The sequence below is a fragment of the Bipolaris oryzae genome (assembly GCF_000523455.1).
Source record: "Bipolaris oryzae ATCC 44560 unplaced genomic scaffold scaffold_96, whole genome shotgun sequence".
Lineage (NCBI taxonomy): Eukaryota > Fungi > Ascomycota > Dothideomycetes > Pleosporales > Pleosporaceae > Bipolaris > Bipolaris oryzae.
Genome location: NW_006911372.1, coordinates 56,089 through 73,443, shown reverse-complemented (window position 1 = coordinate 73,443; position 17,355 = coordinate 56,089). Strand labels below are relative to the sequence as shown.

Sequence of the window (17,355 nt, the reverse complement as noted above, 5' to 3'; positions counted from 1 at the left end):
ACACAACTACTACTTCACACTGCCCTCAGGCTCTTATGCTCTTACACAAACAAGTCCCACAGCACCAGCGTCGCGCAAAAGACACTTGTTGCCCAGAATACCTTTTGCGCCGTGCTGCCCCGCTCCGTCGCCCGCTTCAACTCCTTGTTACCGCTCCCCACATTCTCCTGCGTGTTGAGCGAGTCCTCCACTAGCTGGTCAATGTGCGCTGCCTGCATGCTGAGATTGCTGGCCAGCGTCGACTGCAGCTCAGAGATCTCGGTGAGTGATTTTTCCGTTGCGCTGCCTGGGCGTTAGCAGATGCATAGTCACGCGCATACACCACCACATACCGGATCTTGTCAAGCTGGTCCTCATACTGCTTAAGCATGTCCTGGTTCTCTTGCGCAAACAACTGAAGCTGTTCGGGATCCAGCTGATTCTCAATCACCGTGCTCTTTTCGTCCGGGTTGTACGATGCCGTCACTCGGTAGTCTGGGTCAGCACTCTGTCCACCCTTGGGCTCGTTGTAGTCGGCCATAGCCGGAGCTGTAATCCTGCTCTTGTGCAATACACTCTTGCTCTTCTCCACCTCTCGTGTGAGCCGAATCTCCATCATGTTGCTCTGGAACTGCCCACACTCCTCGAGCTGCTTCTGCAGCGACCATATGATGCTCTCTCTATGCGCCTTGATCGTATTTGCCTTGGCCTCTTCAATCTCCTCCTCTGGGCTCTTTGCTGTGATTGCCCCGCCTGCTGCCCATCGTCCCAGCGCGCCCAGCCCCTGCTTCGCCCGCTTCCTCAGCGCAACTTGGCTCTGAGCTGCCTGTCGTGCTTGCTCTGCAACTCCCAGTGTCTTGATAGCATCGTTGAGTTGGCGTATTGACTGCTTCGCTTGCAGATCAATCTCGTTGCGCTGCGCATCGCTCAAGTACTTTGAGTCCTTGTCGGCGGCAGAGGAGGTACTGCTCCGTGCCAGCTGTTTTCGGCGGGGTGGATTCGCAGTAGAGAGATAGCTCTGCCGTATCGATTTCAGGTCCGTGTGCAGCTTGGTTATGTGTGTTCGCTGTTGCAGTTAGCTACCATGACCCATCTTGCTGTGGCGCGCAACGTGGCCTACAATGCGGTATGCCTCCTTGACAAAGTCGTCGAGTGCTTCGACTCGAAACTCAAAGGGTTTAATTGGCGGCGCATTGTGCTTTGCAAGCACCTGATTAAAGGTGGGCGTGATGTCCATTGTGTCGAGGTGCAAGCAACTTGCTCGTATGAGATGACGATGCTCCCCGCGGGAATGTCATGCTGGTCTTTCGCTTCTCGGCCAATGACGCACCACCCCTTAGCACCGACAACATGGCCAGACTGCAGCCTGCCTTTTTTCCCTTCTGGGCCCATCTCCAGACTGACTAGATCCAACCTACCTTGCCCCATCCTCGAGGCCATGTTGTTGGATATATGTAACGTCACATACACCAACTCCCAACAACACTTCCTCGCCCTTACCCCCTTGTGTCTTCACTCTTGCGTATCCCCGCATTTCCGCATTCCTAGAGGCACCACTAGTCCCCAGTCTTGTACCAAAAATACTACCCAGCGTGGCTTGCATCAGAAGATGTACTAGAAGGCTGAGTCTTGGATCGCCCCCAAATAACACGCCTAGCCTTCCGATTGGGCCCTAGCAGCCATCGTCTCACGACTAACCGCGATCATCTCGCGAATAACCTGTCAGAAGGACTGGACGCCCTAGTTCCAGACTCGGTCACAGTATACACTTTTGTCTTTGATGACACGGCTTTCTTCATTCCAACCCGAGTTGCAAAGCTCCTCGTCCTCCTACAGGGACAGCTGACATGTCATCTCACAGTGACCTCTGGCCTTTTGACAGTAGATCACTCGCCAGGTGAAACCTGAAGGTCGTACCAACCACTGCCAACATATCAGCTTATTATTAGGCTACCCAATGGCTGCTCAGATGCAAGGTCGTATTCCCTATTGCTCCAAGGCTGGGCACGCCGTTGGCGTAGTGAGAATTGTCTGTTGACGTTACTCTGGATACCAGGGTGATAGCCACAAAAAATGTCACATACGGGACCCTCCTGACTATTTGTACACTGATGCCCTCGCACGCTTTGATTTTGCTTCACTGAATCCACTCAATTCACTAGCAATCCTAATAGTAGACTCCCTACCACACCAAAGCTCATTCAAACCACCTTCCTAAAGACGAGAGACACCATGAAGTCCAACAACATGCTCCTTGCCTTCTTTGCTTCTGTCGCCATGGCCTCGCCTGCCGCCCTCAACATGCGGGCTGACGAGGCTTGTATGCCCATATCTTACACTATTTCCGAATACTCGCTCGTTACCTCGCCCACCTCGGGCAGCGTCCACTTCACCTTCCAGTCAGCCTTTGCCCCTGGTGCCACCATCGACGACTCGGTCCAGGATGGCGCCCAATGCAGCGCCTCTGATACCTCTGTCCCCAACAGCAACGAGTGCCAGGTGTCCAATCGTCGTCTACTCTTTGATCTTCGTGGGCCTCAAGAGCAAGCTTACTACCAGATTACGCACACTTGGTCTTGCAACGGGTAAGTTTAGTACTTGCATTGTGTTGGACATGATCATTACGTCATCTCTTATCTGAGACTCAGCTAATGGTTACGACAGAGGTACCTGGCTCTCTGGCACTCCTGTCAGAATTGATCCCCTCACCTGCCATACCGAAGGCGACGAGCGCACCTGCATTGGCGGTCCTCTGACCATTGCGCCTCAGAATGTGCGCAGGATCTGCAGCACTCCTACATGCCCCTAGCCTCATTTCATGCACCATATGAGGACTGTCTAGAGGTCTACATGAACTAGAGATGTGTGTGTGTTCATGAAGTTATGCAATCCGGCCATGAAACAGGCACAGAGTGGCTAGTAACCGAAAGAGCTGATATACCAAAGGCTCAGTAATCCCTAATAGAGAGAGAGATGTAGCCCACAAAAGTGTTTTTACCTAGAAACTCAGCAATTCCAAACGTACTCGGTCTTTTTTCCTCTCAAAATAATGTGACGTGCCGTGCAAGAAACCCTCGCTCGTCCGATTGACACACCATTTCACCACCACCTCGCCCCAAATATCTTCGGCGCAACCCTATCCCTCTTCTTATCCGCCATCAAATCAATCCTCTGATGCCCCTTCACATCCACCGCCAACGTCTCATACTCAAACTCATCCTGACTCGGCCTCTTGGTCAAATGCACATGCACCACGCCCTGGCCCCTCGGCCCCTCCACATAAAACTTGAACCGCAAGTGCTCCGTGCCCCACTTGTCCGTCTCTTGTGTACTGCTAATCTGGCGATTGCGCGCCCACCGTGACCACGACGGTTCGCCGTACGCCGCAATTTCCGCGCCTGGACCTAGTAGTTTCTGGCAGCGGGCGTCGGCGCGGATGAGGTCTGTTGCGCGGTTGAAGTAGGCGGTTTTGGAGGTGGGGCTTAGGACGTCGGAGAAGAGGAAGTAGCCTACGCCGCCCTGTAGTTTGCGCGTTAGTTGTGTGAATATGGTTGTTTTTTTAGGGTGGGTATAGTCGTACTGTTGCTAAGATGCCCACAAGAACGACGACCAGGTTGACGCTTTGCTGGGTTGTTCGGACTATTTTTTCGCCTGGCGAGAGGTCGGACCAGCGCACTTGGCCCGTGTCGCCGGTCAGTGAGATGGATTTTCTTTGGGTCTGCGGCGACGGATTGCTCGTCGATGTGTGTGTTGCTTGTGCATTTGATGTGGAGGAAAAGAAGGCTTTGCGCCCGAGTTGCGCCTGGGGACTGGACGCGGGCTTGATGCGTGGGAGGAGGAAAGTAGGTCGCAGTAAAGCGATTGCTTCGGCTGGTCTGTATACTGCGGCCATTGTGCGTGTGGTGGTGAGGGGTCAATGCGATCGCTCAGCAATGCGGAGTCGGAGGCTCGTGTGACGGCGGAGGTGGGAATGCAGCCAAGGCCGAGGCTGCAGCTTGGTGGCGGCCCGTAAGTCGGTCCCTGGATACCAACTAACTTTTGGGTTATCCAAATCACCTGTATACCCTATTCACACTCGCTACTCACTCTTTTCCTCAGTCTTATTCTGCGCGATTTGTACCACTTGGGTTGCATCGGGCGACATTGAGCGCCAGACAGGATGAGTTCCAACAAGAAGAGTAGCCTCACGGGCTATCTTCCGGATATCCTCATGGCAGCTGCTGCCGTACGTGTCTGCCCCTGTTTGCTTGTCTGCCTTTTTTTCGATATTGAGAATTGAGCTGATGTGCAAGACAGCCATTAATAGCCTACTTTGTCATCCGCAACCTGCTCACGCGCCTCGATCCCGAAGCCCAACAAAAAGAAGAAGCCCGCGCAAAGGCCACGGCCGCAACTCGCAAACTCGATGCTATTCTTACAAGTAAACGGCGGAAAAGCTATAGCGAGTATGACAGTGAAGATGACGACGAGACGGACTCGCGGCATCGACGGCCGCGGATACAAGACCTCAACCTCAACACGTACGAACAAACAATTGCTATGGAAGTCGTTGCGCCCGAGGAGATTCCCGTCAGCTTTGAGGGTAAGTCATGACAAGTTCATTGGAATGGTGCTCAGCTCTGGGCTACAGCTCGGACACAACTGGCGCATGCATGTGCATGCTTTCAGCAGCAGTGTTTGGAAAACGGCAATAGGACTGACAACAGACAGACATCGGAGGTCTCGACTCCATCATTGAAGAACTCAAGGAATCCGTCATCTATCCCCTCACCATGCCCCACCTCTACGCTCACAGTTCCTCGCTCCTCAGCGCACCTTCAGGTGTCTTGCTCTATGGTCCTCCCGGTTGCGGAAAGACGATGCTGGCCAAAGCCCTCGCACACGAATCCGGCGCTTGCTTCATTAACTTGCACATTTCGACCTTGACGGAGAAGTGGTATGGCGACAGCAACAAGCTTGTGAATGCCGTCTTCAGTCTTGCGCGAAAGCTCCAGCCCAGCATTGTGTTTATCGATGAGATTGACGCGGTTCTTGGACAGCGACGAAGCGGCGAACACGAAGCCAGCGGTATGGTTAAAGCAGAGTACGTTTCTCTCCCACACCGAAAGCAGGGTGATTAAACTCACAATGTCAGATTCATGACCCACTGGGACGGTCTCGCCTCGTCCACCTCCTCAGGTACCTCTGACCCCCAACGCATCTGCATCCTCGGCGCCACAAACCGTATCCAAGACATCGACGAAGCCATTCTCCGCCGCATGCCCAAGAAGTTCCCCGTTGCCCTCCCCTCAGCCGCCCAACGCCACAACATCTTCTCCCTTATCCTCCGCGGCACCAAAATCGACACGGCAAACTTCGACCTTGACTACCTTGTCCGCGTCTCCGCAGGCATGTCCGGCTCCGACATCAAAGAAGCTTGCCGCGACGCCGCCATGGGCCCCGTCCGCGAGTACATCCGTCGCAAGAAGGCTGACGGCACCCTACGTAGCAGCAAGGCCGTCAAAGCCGCAGACGTCCGCGGTCTCCGCACTGAAGACTTCTTCGGTCGCGGAAAGGGCCTCCGTGACTTGGACACGCTCGATCAGACCCGCGAGGAAATGAATGCCAACGTGAGGAGTAGAGTTCATACTACCGAGGAGGAGTCGGAGGAAGATGAAGATGAAGACGACGATGCTACGACTGAAGTCACTACCACCACCGAAGATGCAAGCGAGCGCGGTAGCGAGCCCACGTTCCGCGATGACAAGTATCGACCCAGGGCTACGCCACCGTCCGCGCCGGACAATAGGCGTGAGAGAGACGCCGTAGTTTCGAGGTGATGAGAGTCTGGAGATTTTGTGCATTAGCATTAAACTGTATATTTCTCCTCTTCTCTTCTTCTTATCTCTTTTTTTCCTCTCTCTCTCTCTCTCTCTCTCTCAAGTTTTTTTCTTATATTATTATGAACTGAGGTTGCTTGGTCCCTATTGGAATCCTGAAAACGAATTATACTCACTCAAATCATGGTCATGTCATGAAAAAGATGATGATGCTAGTTTGGGTTTATGTACCCACGATGCATAGGCAATAAATATGAATGCACTCACACATTCACATACACATACACACGCATACGTACATATATATATATGTCAATGGGAACCATGTATCATTAGAAATAGAATGGAATGGCGTTTGTGTTTCGTCCTTTGGTTTTGAATGAAGAAAACTGAAAAACTTTCATGTCCATTTTGTCGAGGTCTTAAAATACGACGTACACTCACTCCTCCTGGATTATATTCTCAAGCAGCAACCGCACCAAACAGGGCAGACGACATCATTCATCATAAAACCATGACTCTACTTCTCCTCCTCCTCTTCCTCTTCGTCATCTTCATCTTCCTCGTCGTCCTCCTCTGCACCAGCCGCAATTTCCTCGTCCGCATCCTCAGCCTCCCCCTCTTCTTCTTGCACGAGCAGGTCCTCAATAGTACCCCCCTCCTTCTCTAGCCTCAGATACTCATCCCATTCAGGGAACATCTCAGCGTCGCCCTCACCATCACCATGAGGCGGCGTACCAAGAAGCCTTGCCACCTTGGTCTTTTGCTCCTTTTCCAACGACGCCTTCCACTGCTTCACCAGCTCGGCAGTTGCACTGGGCTTGTACGTTTGTGAAAAGAGCACAGCCTCGGCAAAGCGGCTCGTCTTGACAAGGAGATCAATGCAGGCCTGCACATCGCCAATCTGCCACAGCACAGAAAACGCCACGTTGTTTGCCGTCGCAGTCTCTGCAAGGGCGGCCAGTTCTCTTAGGCCAGTTGTGTCGCTGGTGGCGCTGTAGAGAAGTAGGAGCGAGCCGAGATCTTTAGCTTTGACGAAGCATTCTTGTGCCAGTTGCACATCCCAGTTGCTCAGCGCAGCGTCGCCCACCGTCTTCCACTTGTGCTCCGTGTCTTGTTCCCGAGCAATTGAAACGGCTTGCTGAAGATCACCCAGGGACAAGGCGAGGTCAAAGCGGTGTTCAGGGTCAGTGGCAACCTTGAGTGCCATTTCCTTGTATCCCTGACCTTCCAAGAAACGTGCAATCTTGTTGTTTTGGTCCTTTGGCACTGACGGCAAAGTCTCCTCGGCAGCCTCGAGATCACCACGGAGAATGAGCGTCTGGTACTCAACGACCGCCAGAGACAGGGCAAAAGAGACGACATTGACATCCTTGTCTGCGACGTAGATCCTTGAGTCACGAGGTAGGTATCCGAGGACATAGTGTGGTGAGTCAAAGTGCGAGATAGTGTATGTTTGGTCGCCCACAAGGTAGTTAAGGCGGTTTGTACTGTTTGTGTAGATGAAGCAGTCTCCTACCCATGTACCAGTGCGCACGCTTTGATTCTGTTAGTTCTTGCAATCATCTCGTGTGATGTGACAGCCGACTTACCTCTCGTTGATGTCGCATACAACCTCGAAAGCAGACTCGGCACCATCCTCGTCCACCTCGCCGTTCTGCACTGCCTCGAGATAATTCTCTCTTGAGTAGCGCAAGACGTAGAAAGTGTCTTCGGTCGCCAGAGTCACGAGCTCACCACTCTCAGACCAGAAAACGTTATTTGGCTCAACTTCGATCCTTCTGACCAGAGCTCCAGAATCCCAGTCGAACAGACCAATGCCGCCATGACCCTTTACACCAAGGAGAACACCACCACTCAGACCATCGGCAGAGAAGCCAACGTTTAGAACACTTCGCTCCTTGAAGTTGCGGAAGATCTTGACGCTAGTGGACGACTCCCGGATAGCATAGTCTTTGTCGTGCTCCTTCGACGCCCAGCAAAAGTCCATGGCGGAACCAAACGCCTGGTTACGGAGAGCGAGTGCAGTGTAGATAATGTACTCACCATCGCCACAAACAGCCACAAAGCGGCCGTTTGGCGAGTGGAGCAGAGCCTGTGGATAGAGCTCGGTCGAGCCGAGATCCTTGCTAGGAAGCGTGAGCCGCTCACCGTCCTTGAGCTGGTCACTGCCCTTGATGACGGATGTGAGAATGTCATTGTTCTTGGCCCAAAGCAGCTTTCCGCTACCGTCCATACTGACTGCCGGCTCCTCACGACCCATGGTAATGACGACGGCGCCATCGTCGAAACCAAGCGCAATGCCATTCTTGCCCTTTTGGTATGACACGCACCACGCGCGCTCAAGACCGTAGTTCAATGATTGTTCTAACCGGTAGGTTGAAGAATGCCAGATCTTGATTGTGCCATCTTCTGATCCCGAAACAATAACGGGGAGCTCTGGGTGGTAGACCGCGAAACTAACGTTGGAAGTGTGGCCCTCGAGGGTTGCAATGAGTGCCTTTGTGGTGTAATCCCAGACCTTGACCGTCCGATCGTCCGAGGTAGTGAGTAGGTATGGCTTGTCTGACTGAGGGTAGTAATCGATGAAGTTGACACCCTTGGTCTCGTGCGCCTCGAGGGTGAAATTGGGAGTTGAGCTACCAAGGGACCATATCTTGACCGTCCTGTCGAGACAGGCAGATGCAAATGTGTTGGGGTCCTTGGGGTTAATGGCAATGCCCATAACATAGTGCTGGTGGCCAGCAAACTCTTGTACGCCTAGTGTGTGTCAGCCCCTGCGCTCTTCTCATAGAGAATTTTTGCACATACACTTCCATGACTTGTCCCAATCCCAGAGCTTTATTGTCATATCATCCTGTGCCTACATTAGCCTCCTCCATGTGTTTCCTTAGGGTATTACCTACACTGGCGGTCAGGACGAAAGGCTGTGTTGGATGAACGGCGATGGCGCGAATGTAGTCGGGGTGGGCCTCAAAAGATGTGACCTTTTCCGAGGTGTTGTAGTTATATACGCGCAATTGAAAGTCATCAGAACCTGAATTGGCGCTTGTCAATTCCTCTTCTTGTATCCATAGGACGACTGTGTCCTACCTGCCACTATCCAGTTCTTTCTAGCGATGAAACGACCGGCGCGGACGGGCACGTCAGTGAGCTCGAACGTCTTGACAATCGACTGCGTGATGTACGACCAGATGTGGACATGCCCTGTTTCCGTCAGCACTGATACATGATTGTAGGCCCGAGGTTATGCATACCGCTGTACAAGGTGGTAAGGATCCATGGCTCCGTTGGGTGAAAGTCTTTGGCGGTATTTAGTAACGGTCATTGGTTGAGAGAGTGCAATTCCTACCGATGCCTGCAGCGTGTCAGTTCAACCCATAAGAGCTCATGCGCATTCCAAGTCCGCTTACCCTTGACACGCTCTGAGCGCGCAAAAAGCTGCCTCTATAACAAGATCCAAGTCAACAGTGGTATTCCACCATGAAAGTATTGCAATTGCGTTATGCGACGTACCTTGACGTCTAACCGCATCTTTGTAGCCCAGCTATGTTCGTTGTGGAGGGGTGGGTTATGGGAACGTGGCTTTTGTAGCCAGTCCGTACAAGCGCAGAACGAGGGGAGAGGAAGCTCGAGGCGCTAGTGCTGGAGGTTGTTTGGTGTGGAGAGGGGTAAAAGAGTGAGGAATAGGCGTCGGCGGGTTGCGTCGTAACTTACTGCGAGTCCGCAATGTGTTCGATGTCGGCGGAGCTACGCCAAGACCGCGACAGGGTTCAGGTCACTATTTCCCAACGTGGCAGTTTCTGCAGACCATAGAAAGCAGACGAAATGCGCGACACGACCGCATTTGCGCGTCACACAGCAGGATGAAGGTCATCTCGATATCCAGATGAAGCAAGGCACAGCCGTCTAAAGTGAATTACAGGCTTTGGTATTATATCAACTAATCGTACATCATCTTATTACCCCGCTGGCTCATGCGCTTGTTCATCACCATCTGGTACGCCTCTGTAGTTTGTAGACTTTTCTCGATTCTCACCAAAGACTATTTACTTGGAACTGTAACCTCCCCACAAGTGCCCCTCATTATCCATACATGCGCGATGCATGATAGATCCAGTGGACTCTATACCATGTCTCGATACCGGCATACAGTTGCCACCGCACCCATCCACAAATCGAACAGAGGAGAAAAAAAACGGTCTAGCTTTTCCGAAAGCGTAGACTGGTATCTTAGAAGAGAAATACAAGGAAAGGGAAAAAATATATGGAAAACTATGTTAGAGTATAATCTTTAGCTTTATGACAGTGTTAACGAGAGTGTCCGAACGGTAGTGACGACAAGATAAGAGGAAATTCGAGCAGCTAGATGCAGTGCAAATACTGGCCTGAATGAGGTCGGTGCGATAGATGAATGTGGACATCTTGATAAAGTGGGCAGCCGTAATGTAAATACATCAAAGGGCGTCAGACGTTGAAGGTGGCTTGCAAAGTGACAAACGTCCGGTATATGGTACAATCACTCCGCAAAGGAGTGACGTGAGAAGAGCGGCAAAAACGCCTTAGTTCCAGCCGAGAGAGTTTTCAGCCATGACGGGCGCTGAGATTTGCTGTGTCCTGATGCTGCGTCCTTGACTGGCGCTGCTGCCTCGGCTGCCAGGTGTCATACGACCGTTACGGGCACCATGCATCCAGGCAGCCGCACCACCAGGAATCGAGCCAAAGGTGTTGCGGCCAGTGCTAGGCACAGAGCTAGAGCGCTGGTGGGCCATGCGCTTGTTCCTGTATCGGCGGGCAACGAAGAACATGGCCGCACCGTAGGCAATGGCTCCAACAATGGCGCTACTAGCGACAATGGCACTGGTTGAGTTGACCTTGCGGCTGGCACCAATGTCTCCTCCCATTGCGCCACCACCACCAGATCCGCCGTTAGGAGATGAAGCATCGCCTTCGCCAGAAGAGCCACCAGAGGGACCATCAGCAGGAAGGTTGCCAGCGGCAAGTGGGCATGCGGTGTTGATCAAGTTGGTCAAATCGTTGACAGTAGAGTCCTCATTGTTCCACAAAGCAGAAGCAGGGTTGCGAAGTTGAAGTGCCAGCTTGGTCTGGAGATCTGCGGGAATGGTGAACATGGCCACGGTGGTGATGAATCCAGAGTACTCCATTGTATTGAGGGGCTTCAAACCGTAGTTCTTGACATCGGAAACAGAGATGTTCAAAGCGTCGGCAATGGCAATGGGAAGGTAGTGGAAGATTTGCTGGCCACCATCATTGGCAGAAACAAAGGGATAGTTGAGCGGCCACTTGAAGCACACTTGGCCCATGAAGGTGTTCTGTTGAATGGCTGGGGGGACACCACCGGGAGGCGCAATCATCCTTGGCAAGCTTGACGGGATGGTGCTGGCAGTAGGGCTAGCAGATGGAGTGGGCATGGAGGAGGCCTCAACGATGATGCTAGTACCCACAACCAAGGTAGTGGCGCTATCAGTTGCAGTCGCTGTAAGGGACACAATTGGGGCTACGCTGCTGACGGAAGATGGCCTGACGGGAATGATGAGTGAGGCAGATTGAGTGCGGATTGGCGAAGGGGTCGGCAAAGGAGTCTCCGATGCGGGTACTGGTGTCGAGACCACTGGTGTCGAAGTCACTGGCGCTGATACGGAACCTGTGCCAGCAGTGGGCGTAGGGAGCTCACTCTCGGTGGCATTGGTAGAGGTTTGCGGAATCAGTGTAGGCGCACCGCTGCTTGCAGAGCCTGTCGGCAGTCCCGATGATACTTCTTCAGATGCTGGCACACTCAAAGACTGACTGCTTACAGCAGATGTAACAGTGGGGGAGGCAGATGTGCCAACGGCTCCTGTGCCGGATGGAGTAATACCCGAGGCCGGAGGTGTGATGCTAGCTGGAGCAGAGGCAGTGGGTGTAAGGCCAGTCGAGGAGAGAACCTCGGAAGTAGGTACACCAGACGAGACAGGTGTGGAAGCTGGGACTGGTACAGATCCAGTTGGCACAGTACCTGAGGAGGGAAACACTCCAGACGATGGCAGGATCTCTGACGCGAAGCTCGAGGCCGAGACAGTGGGAACGACAATAGGCTCACTAGTAGGAATGCCAGTACCAACAGACGAAGCCAGCGAAGAAACGATTGTAGGACGCAGGCTGGCATCGCCGGAAGTAGGCACCGGAGTGGGGGCAGTGGAAGCAAGGCCTGTACCTGAAGGCAGGATGCCTGATACATCAGGTAGAATGGACGAGCTTACAAACTGCTCTGGTTGTACAGAGCTAGTGGCGGCAGCCTCTGAGGTGGGAATAGGTCCCGAGCCAAGGGGCTGAGATGGGGTCGGGGAAGCAGATCCTTGAGTGCCGAGAGCAGTAGTGATTCCGATGAAGATTCCCGAAGATGGCAGAGGTGACTCCACGCTTGAAGCGCTGGTGGGAAGAACGATAATGTCAGGGATTCCTCCAGTCGAGCCAGTGTCTGGGCTGGGCGTAGGAAGGACAACCAATGGAGTGCTGGTGGGCAGAACAATGATGTCAGGAATTCCTCCAGTCGAGCTACCATCGGGGCTGGGTGTGGGCAGAACGATCAAGGGAGTGCTCGTAGGGAGGACGATGATATCAGGAAGCCCGCTAGCGGAGCCAACTTCGGGGCTAGGGGTAGGAATAGCGTTAGCGGGGCTGCTTGTAGGAAGCACAATGATGTCGGGGATTCCTCCCGTAGAGCCAGTCTCAGGGCTAGGTGTAGGAAGAACACTAGCAGGGCTGCTTGTAGGAAGCACAATGATGTCTGGGATTCCTCCAGTCGAGCCAGTAGGGAGAGCGCTGACAGGGCTGCTTGTAGGAAGCACAATGATGTCGGGAAGTCCGCCAGTTGAGCCAGTACCAGAGCTAGGTGTGGGAAGAGCGCCATCAGGGCTGCTTGTAGGAAGCACAATGATGTCGGGGATTCCTCCCGTAGAGCCAGTCTCAGGGCTAGGTGTGGGAAGGACAATCAAGGGACTGCTAGTAGGCAGAACAACAATGTCTGGGATTCCTCCAGTAGAGCCGGTAGGGAGAGCGCTGACAGGGCTGCTTGTAGGAAGTACAATAATGTCGGGAAGCCCGCCAGTTGAGCCAGCACCAGAGCTAGGCGAGGGAAGCACAATCAACGGTGTGCTAGTGGGAAGCACAATGATGTTGGGAAGCCCGCCAGTAGAACCAATGTTGGAGCTAGGTGAAGGTGAAGGTGAAGGCTCAGGAACATTCTCGGAAGCGGGTTGAGTCGATCCTGGGACAATGAAAGGTCCAAGGAAGCTTGATGACTGAACCGAGGACGGCTGAGCAGAAGGGGCAGGAGATGCAGTAGGAGTCACTACTGTCTCGGGAATGCCTCCAGTAGAACCAACACGCTCTCCAGTCGATTGAGAAGCATCCGATGGAGTGTTCGGAGTGGGCGACACAATGACATCGGGCAATCCACCAGTCGTAGCAGTGGGGCTTGAGACGGGCGCATCGGGAGTTGGCTTCACAACATCTGACGGTTGCTCATCCGGAGTAGATGATGGGCTCGGGCTGGAAGGTGTAGGCAGCACAATGATGTCGGGAAGCAGACCGGTAGAACCAAAGATTGGAAGGATGGGGGTAGGCTGGGGTTCAGGCTCCGGCGATGGCGACGGAGTGGGTTGAGGCTCCGGCTTTGGCTCTGGGGACGGGCTTAACTGAGGCTTAGGCTCGGGAGACGAAGTAGGCTGAACGATCACCGAGGGAAGACCGCCTGTCGAGCCAGCTGGGGATGGCTGCGATGGAGTAGGCTGAGGCTCAGGAGATGGCGAGGGACTGGGCTGAGGCTCAGGAGATGGCTCTGGCTCTGGAGTGGGTTCAGGCGCAGGTGATGGCGACGGCGACGGCGACAGCGACGGTGTAGGCTCAGGTGACGGTGATGGACTTGGCTGAGGCTCAGGCTTTGGCTCTGGAGATGGCTCTGGCGAGGGAGTTGGCTGAGGCTGAGGAGTAGGTTGAGGCTCCGGCGATGGCTCAGGGGAAGGAGTGGGCTGCGGCTCCGGTGATGGTGACGGACTGGGCTGCGGCTCAGGCGACGGCGATGGAGAAAGATTGGGTGTCGAGGCGGGCACCTGTACCGAGGGAGCCGGGCTGTCAGTCGTAGACTCAGGGGCACCGGATGGAGACAAAGGCGCAGTAGAGTTCACTGGGGGCAGCGTGGGAAGGACCTCCAAAGGGGCGTTGGGAGTAACATCAACATTGTTTGTGTTAACGACCGGATCCGACGAAGTCGACAGGGCCGACTTGTCAGATGAGCCACGGAACAGAGTCTCAATAAAGGAGGGGAAATCAAGCTGACGAGACGAGAGCTGACCAGAGGTGCTTTGTTCCGAGGAAGGAGATGACAACGGTGGTGGTGCGGTCGCGTTGATGTCGTCTCGCTTCACGTGGCGTGGAAAGTAGTATCGAGGGCGATCCTGTGCTTGTCCAGGCCCTGGTGCGGGCATGGCCTCGGCAGTGGTGAGCAGTGGGCCAGAGCCAGACATGCTGGCCATGAAGAGGGCGGCCGCCCAGATGGTTGAAGATCGTGGCATATTTACGATTATGTCCCCGTGCTATGGATGATGATTAAGTGTCTAGCGGATGGTCAAAGGCGGAAAAAGCCTTTGGAGCCTAAGGATTGTCAGGTCACGACGCGTGCAATTGGAGTGGGAGGGAAAACAGACTGTCAGGGTTGTGGTAAAACGAGTGGACTTGACGATTGTCAATGTGGGTAAAGAATGGACCTGTTTGTCGGTCAGCATGGTGCCTGAGAGGGGGAACGCGACAAGGGCAGCAGCGTCACTCACTAGACTGTCAGTGCAGCTAGAATTAACGCAAAAACACTAGCAATAGTAGTGATGGCTTCGTCGCAATGAATCGTGAGATTGTCGCGAAATCTATGCCGTCATGTTTGACAGTGACGGGTTCCAGAAGACAGTCGTCACGCAGGGTCGGATGCGCGGTACGGACCAGCGTCAAACAAGAGTTTGGTAGACAGGTGGGTGTCAACCGGTAACCGAGCGTAGAGCAAAGCGTCGCAGTCGTCGATCAGGGCACAGGAATCCAGGGTGGGTTCGAGAACAATGACGATGGTCGCAGAGTGGGCAGAGTGGTGATGAGGTTGCGACAGGGTGGGGTTGCTTTGTTCCTGGCTAACGGGGAGGCTTGCGCGTCTTGAATGGGTCCAGCGGGGCTGAAGCGCGCGTTGGAGTCCGGAGCTTGTGCTGGCAAAAAGGAACGAGGGCGACGGTTGGCAAGAAGCAAGGGGGGCTGATTACGGCGGAGGAGCGATGGTTGCGAGAGCAGAGGTGGGATTCAAAGGAGCGTTTGTGATTCGGAGAATCGGTGGGTGGTGAGAGAGGGAGAGAATGGGTAGAGAGAGCGTAAGGCTGCGTGCTTGTCGAAGGGGCGCCACGGGAGGGGGGGTTGAAGCAACGGGCGGCTTGGTGGTGCGCGCAGAGTCGGTGGAGGGAGAGGGCCCGGTGAGAATTGTCGGCTGAGGGTAGAGGAAGAGTCGGCTTGGGGAGGCAGCGCGGGCGACGGGACGGTGAAGAGGGAGAAGGAAGGGCAATGCCGGCGTCAGCAGCAGATGTCGCCCAGGTGTCGAGGCCAAAACGGCGGCTGGCAGGGACAAGCGTGGCTAACGTGTGCACCCTGCAGGAGAACCAAGGGCTCCAGCAGCTCGTGACTAGCGGTGGCTTGGGAGCTTCCAGGAGGGGAAAAGACAGGGTTTGGCGCGGCGGGTGTGTGCATTCGATATTCGATAGTGGCCAAATATAACGCCGCTTTGCTCGACAGGGCGTAGTCGCGTCGTCGGTTGCGCTCGTCGAACGGTGGTGAAGGCTTGACAGACGCAAAATGCTGAGGACAGTGGGAGTAGAGTTACGGGCAAGGGAGAGAGAGAAGGAGAGGAGAGGGCAGGCAGGCAGGCGCAGCGGCTGTGGCCACACGCATCCGTCGCGTCCACCTATAGCATGCGTGGTGCAAATTGCAGTCGGCGGCCACTGTTGTGCTTGTGGATGCGGATTAATTTGCATCTGGCCGGCAAAGCCCTGGTCGTGCAGACGGTTGTCGGTTGTGTGGTCAAACAGCACTAGGCAAGGGAAGGGGAGGAGGATGGGGGGGACGGGCAACCCCGGTTCTGTCTCCCCAAGCTGGCAAGATGGGCAGAAGCGGCGGCGAGGGCGAGAGCGAGAGCGACGGCGTTGGTGCAGAGGCCATGGCGATGATGCGACACAGAGGCTGCAGTCTAGACACGCTCGCTGATCGTTTCTCTGTCTCTCTCTCCCGTCTCTGTCATGGAGGGCAGCCTCGCCGGGGCCAGGGCAGGGGCCAGTGGGTACTCGGCTAGCCGGCCAATGAGCGGGCAGCATCGTGGAGCCCTTCATTTCGGTAAAACACGGGACCCGCAGCTGGCGGCGAATGACGCTGATCTCTGCCCTCTCACTCTGCCCTCTCACTCTCCCCCCTCTCCCCGGCATGCAGAAGAGAGTGAGAGCATTTGCTGGGCCATGACGGTTGGCTTGACATGGTCCATAATTACGCCCAACCTTCCGCCCGCTGCTGACATGCACATGGCTGGTTTGACTTTGCTAGCTATGTTAAGTACTTGTTGTACATGTCCATACTGGTCTAGTAAGTGTGCAAGTAGAATTGCACTCACCCTCTCACTCACTGACTCACTTACTTCCTTCCTTCCTTCCTTGGAGCGGTTTGCACCGACATGGAATTAGATGCAGGGTCAGGGTGAGGGTGCCACGCCGCCCCTTCAATCACGCCCTCTCCCGCTGCGCTGCCGTTCCATGGTGCGCTTTCCATCTTCGCCCGCCTGTGCAGCCAGATGGTGCACACGCCTGCATTAGCAGTCTTTGTTAACTGGAGCACATGGTTTTTTCAAATGGGCCATTCCTACCACTGACAAGGCCCAAGGTTCGCCCTAGGCAGGTGGGCGGTTTTGGCTTCTGCTCGCCGCTCGCCGCTCCCAGCTCCCAGCTTGGTGCCGTGCCCGCTTGTGCGTGGGCCTGCTCCTGCTGCTGCTGTGTCGTGCGGGACATGGATCAGCCCCTGTCTGTGCCCCCCCCCCCCCCCCCAGCCCAGCCCAGCCCATGGCTATCAACCTGCGTCGGCTGCCAACGCCGGCTGCTGCTGTTGCTGATGCTGATGCTGATGCTGCTGTTGTCACGCACTTTACAGGCACAGCCGTTTGCCGTCGTGGGCAGCAAAAAGCAACCCTCTTGCACGCCGTTGTCAATTCCAACGCCGCCGCCGCTGCTGCTGCAGCTGCACCACATACCACTCCACTCCCGCTCCCGCCACAACTGCCGTGCTCAAGACTACACACACCGTGTACTGTCTACTGTGTACATACCACACTAAAAGTAATCGGGCCCAGACTCGATCCTTCCCCCCGGATCAGTACAACAGGCAGGAACCACCGTCACCACCGTCACCACCATCACCACCATCACCACCATCACCACCATCACCACCGTATCGCACAAACACACAGAGCTCAGGGTCCTCACAGCGCCTGCCG

At 54.7% G+C, this 17,355-nt stretch overlaps 10 protein-coding genes across 10 annotated transcripts; 4 read left to right on the top strand and 6 right to left on the bottom strand.

The window, feature by feature from the left end:
- Nucleotides 1-41: 41 nt before the first annotated feature.
- On the bottom strand, nucleotides 42-1,216 carry COCMIDRAFT_6636 (uncharacterized protein; the record flags this gene model as incomplete). The annotated part of the gene is made up of 3 exons (XM_007691280.1): nucleotides 42-282; nucleotides 333-1,045; nucleotides 1,100-1,216. 3 exons carry the CDS (start codon nucleotides 1,214-1,216, stop codon nucleotides 42-44), a joined length of 1,071 nt encoding a protein of 356 aa, XP_007689470.1.
- Nucleotides 1,217-2,211: 995 nt separating this feature from the next.
- COCMIDRAFT_99385 (uncharacterized protein) lies at nucleotides 2,212-2,788 on the top strand (the record flags this gene model as incomplete). Its single annotated transcript, XM_007691308.1, has 2 exons — nucleotides 2,212-2,564; nucleotides 2,644-2,788. The coding sequence occupies 2 exons, from the start codon at nucleotides 2,212-2,214 to the stop codon at nucleotides 2,786-2,788; spliced, it is 498 nt and encodes a 165-aa protein (XP_007689498.1).
- Nucleotides 2,789-3,078: 290 nt separating this feature from the next.
- COCMIDRAFT_6634 (uncharacterized protein) lies at nucleotides 3,079-3,871 on the bottom strand (the record flags this gene model as incomplete). Its single annotated transcript, XM_007691279.1, has 2 exons — nucleotides 3,079-3,498; nucleotides 3,560-3,871. 2 exons carry the CDS (start codon nucleotides 3,869-3,871, stop codon nucleotides 3,079-3,081), a joined length of 732 nt encoding a protein of 243 aa, XP_007689469.1.
- A 267-nt stretch (nucleotides 3,872-4,138) lies between these two features.
- On the top strand, nucleotides 4,139-5,798 carry COCMIDRAFT_99356 (uncharacterized protein; the record flags this gene model as incomplete). Its single annotated transcript, XM_007691307.1, has 4 exons — nucleotides 4,139-4,204; nucleotides 4,276-4,561; nucleotides 4,690-5,062; nucleotides 5,114-5,798. 4 exons carry the CDS (start codon nucleotides 4,139-4,141, stop codon nucleotides 5,796-5,798), a joined length of 1,410 nt encoding a protein of 469 aa, XP_007689497.1.
- Nucleotides 5,799-6,318: 520 nt separating this feature from the next.
- On the bottom strand, nucleotides 6,319-9,332 carry COCMIDRAFT_6632 (uncharacterized protein; the record flags this gene model as incomplete). The annotated part of the gene is made up of 9 exons (XM_007691278.1): nucleotides 6,319-7,336; nucleotides 7,391-8,558; nucleotides 8,610-8,655; nucleotides 8,705-8,835; nucleotides 8,892-9,005; nucleotides 9,056-9,100; nucleotides 9,151-9,156; nucleotides 9,212-9,245; nucleotides 9,315-9,332. The coding sequence occupies 9 exons, from the start codon at nucleotides 9,330-9,332 to the stop codon at nucleotides 6,319-6,321; spliced, it is 2,580 nt and encodes an 859-aa protein (XP_007689468.1).
- Nucleotides 9,333-9,775: 443 nt separating this feature from the next.
- COCMIDRAFT_38122 (uncharacterized protein) lies at nucleotides 9,776-10,096 on the top strand (the record flags this gene model as incomplete). Its single annotated transcript, XM_007691297.1, has 1 exon — nucleotides 9,776-10,096. The coding sequence occupies one exon, from the start codon at nucleotides 9,776-9,778 to the stop codon at nucleotides 10,094-10,096; it is 321 nt and encodes a 106-aa protein (XP_007689487.1).
- A 264-nt stretch (nucleotides 10,097-10,360) lies between these two features.
- On the bottom strand, nucleotides 10,361-11,173 carry COCMIDRAFT_99377 (uncharacterized protein; the record flags this gene model as incomplete). Its single annotated transcript, XM_007691306.1, has 1 exon — nucleotides 10,361-11,173. One exon carries the CDS (start codon nucleotides 11,171-11,173, stop codon nucleotides 10,361-10,363), a length of 813 nt encoding a protein of 270 aa, XP_007689496.1.
- Nucleotides 11,174-11,246: 73 nt separating this feature from the next.
- On the top strand, nucleotides 11,247-12,131 carry COCMIDRAFT_38121 (uncharacterized protein; the record flags this gene model as incomplete). The annotated part of the gene is made up of 3 exons (XM_007691296.1): nucleotides 11,247-11,355; nucleotides 11,386-11,562; nucleotides 11,617-12,131. The coding sequence occupies 3 exons, from the start codon at nucleotides 11,247-11,249 to the stop codon at nucleotides 12,129-12,131; spliced, it is 801 nt and encodes a 266-aa protein (XP_007689486.1).
- A 1,985-nt stretch (nucleotides 12,132-14,116) lies between these two features.
- COCMIDRAFT_78612 (uncharacterized protein) lies at nucleotides 14,117-14,371 on the bottom strand (the record flags this gene model as incomplete). Its single annotated transcript, XM_007691305.1, has 1 exon — nucleotides 14,117-14,371. A coding segment is annotated over one exon (255 nt), but the record flags the coding sequence as incomplete, so codon positions are not given.
- Nucleotides 14,372-14,971: 600 nt separating this feature from the next.
- COCMIDRAFT_27604 (uncharacterized protein) lies at nucleotides 14,972-16,873 on the bottom strand (the record flags this gene model as incomplete). The annotated part of the gene is made up of 3 exons (XM_007691285.1): nucleotides 14,972-16,397; nucleotides 16,507-16,694; nucleotides 16,739-16,873. The coding sequence occupies 3 exons, from the start codon at nucleotides 16,871-16,873 to the stop codon at nucleotides 14,972-14,974; spliced, it is 1,749 nt and encodes a 582-aa protein (XP_007689475.1).
- Between the last annotated feature and the right edge of the window lie 482 nt (nucleotides 16,874-17,355).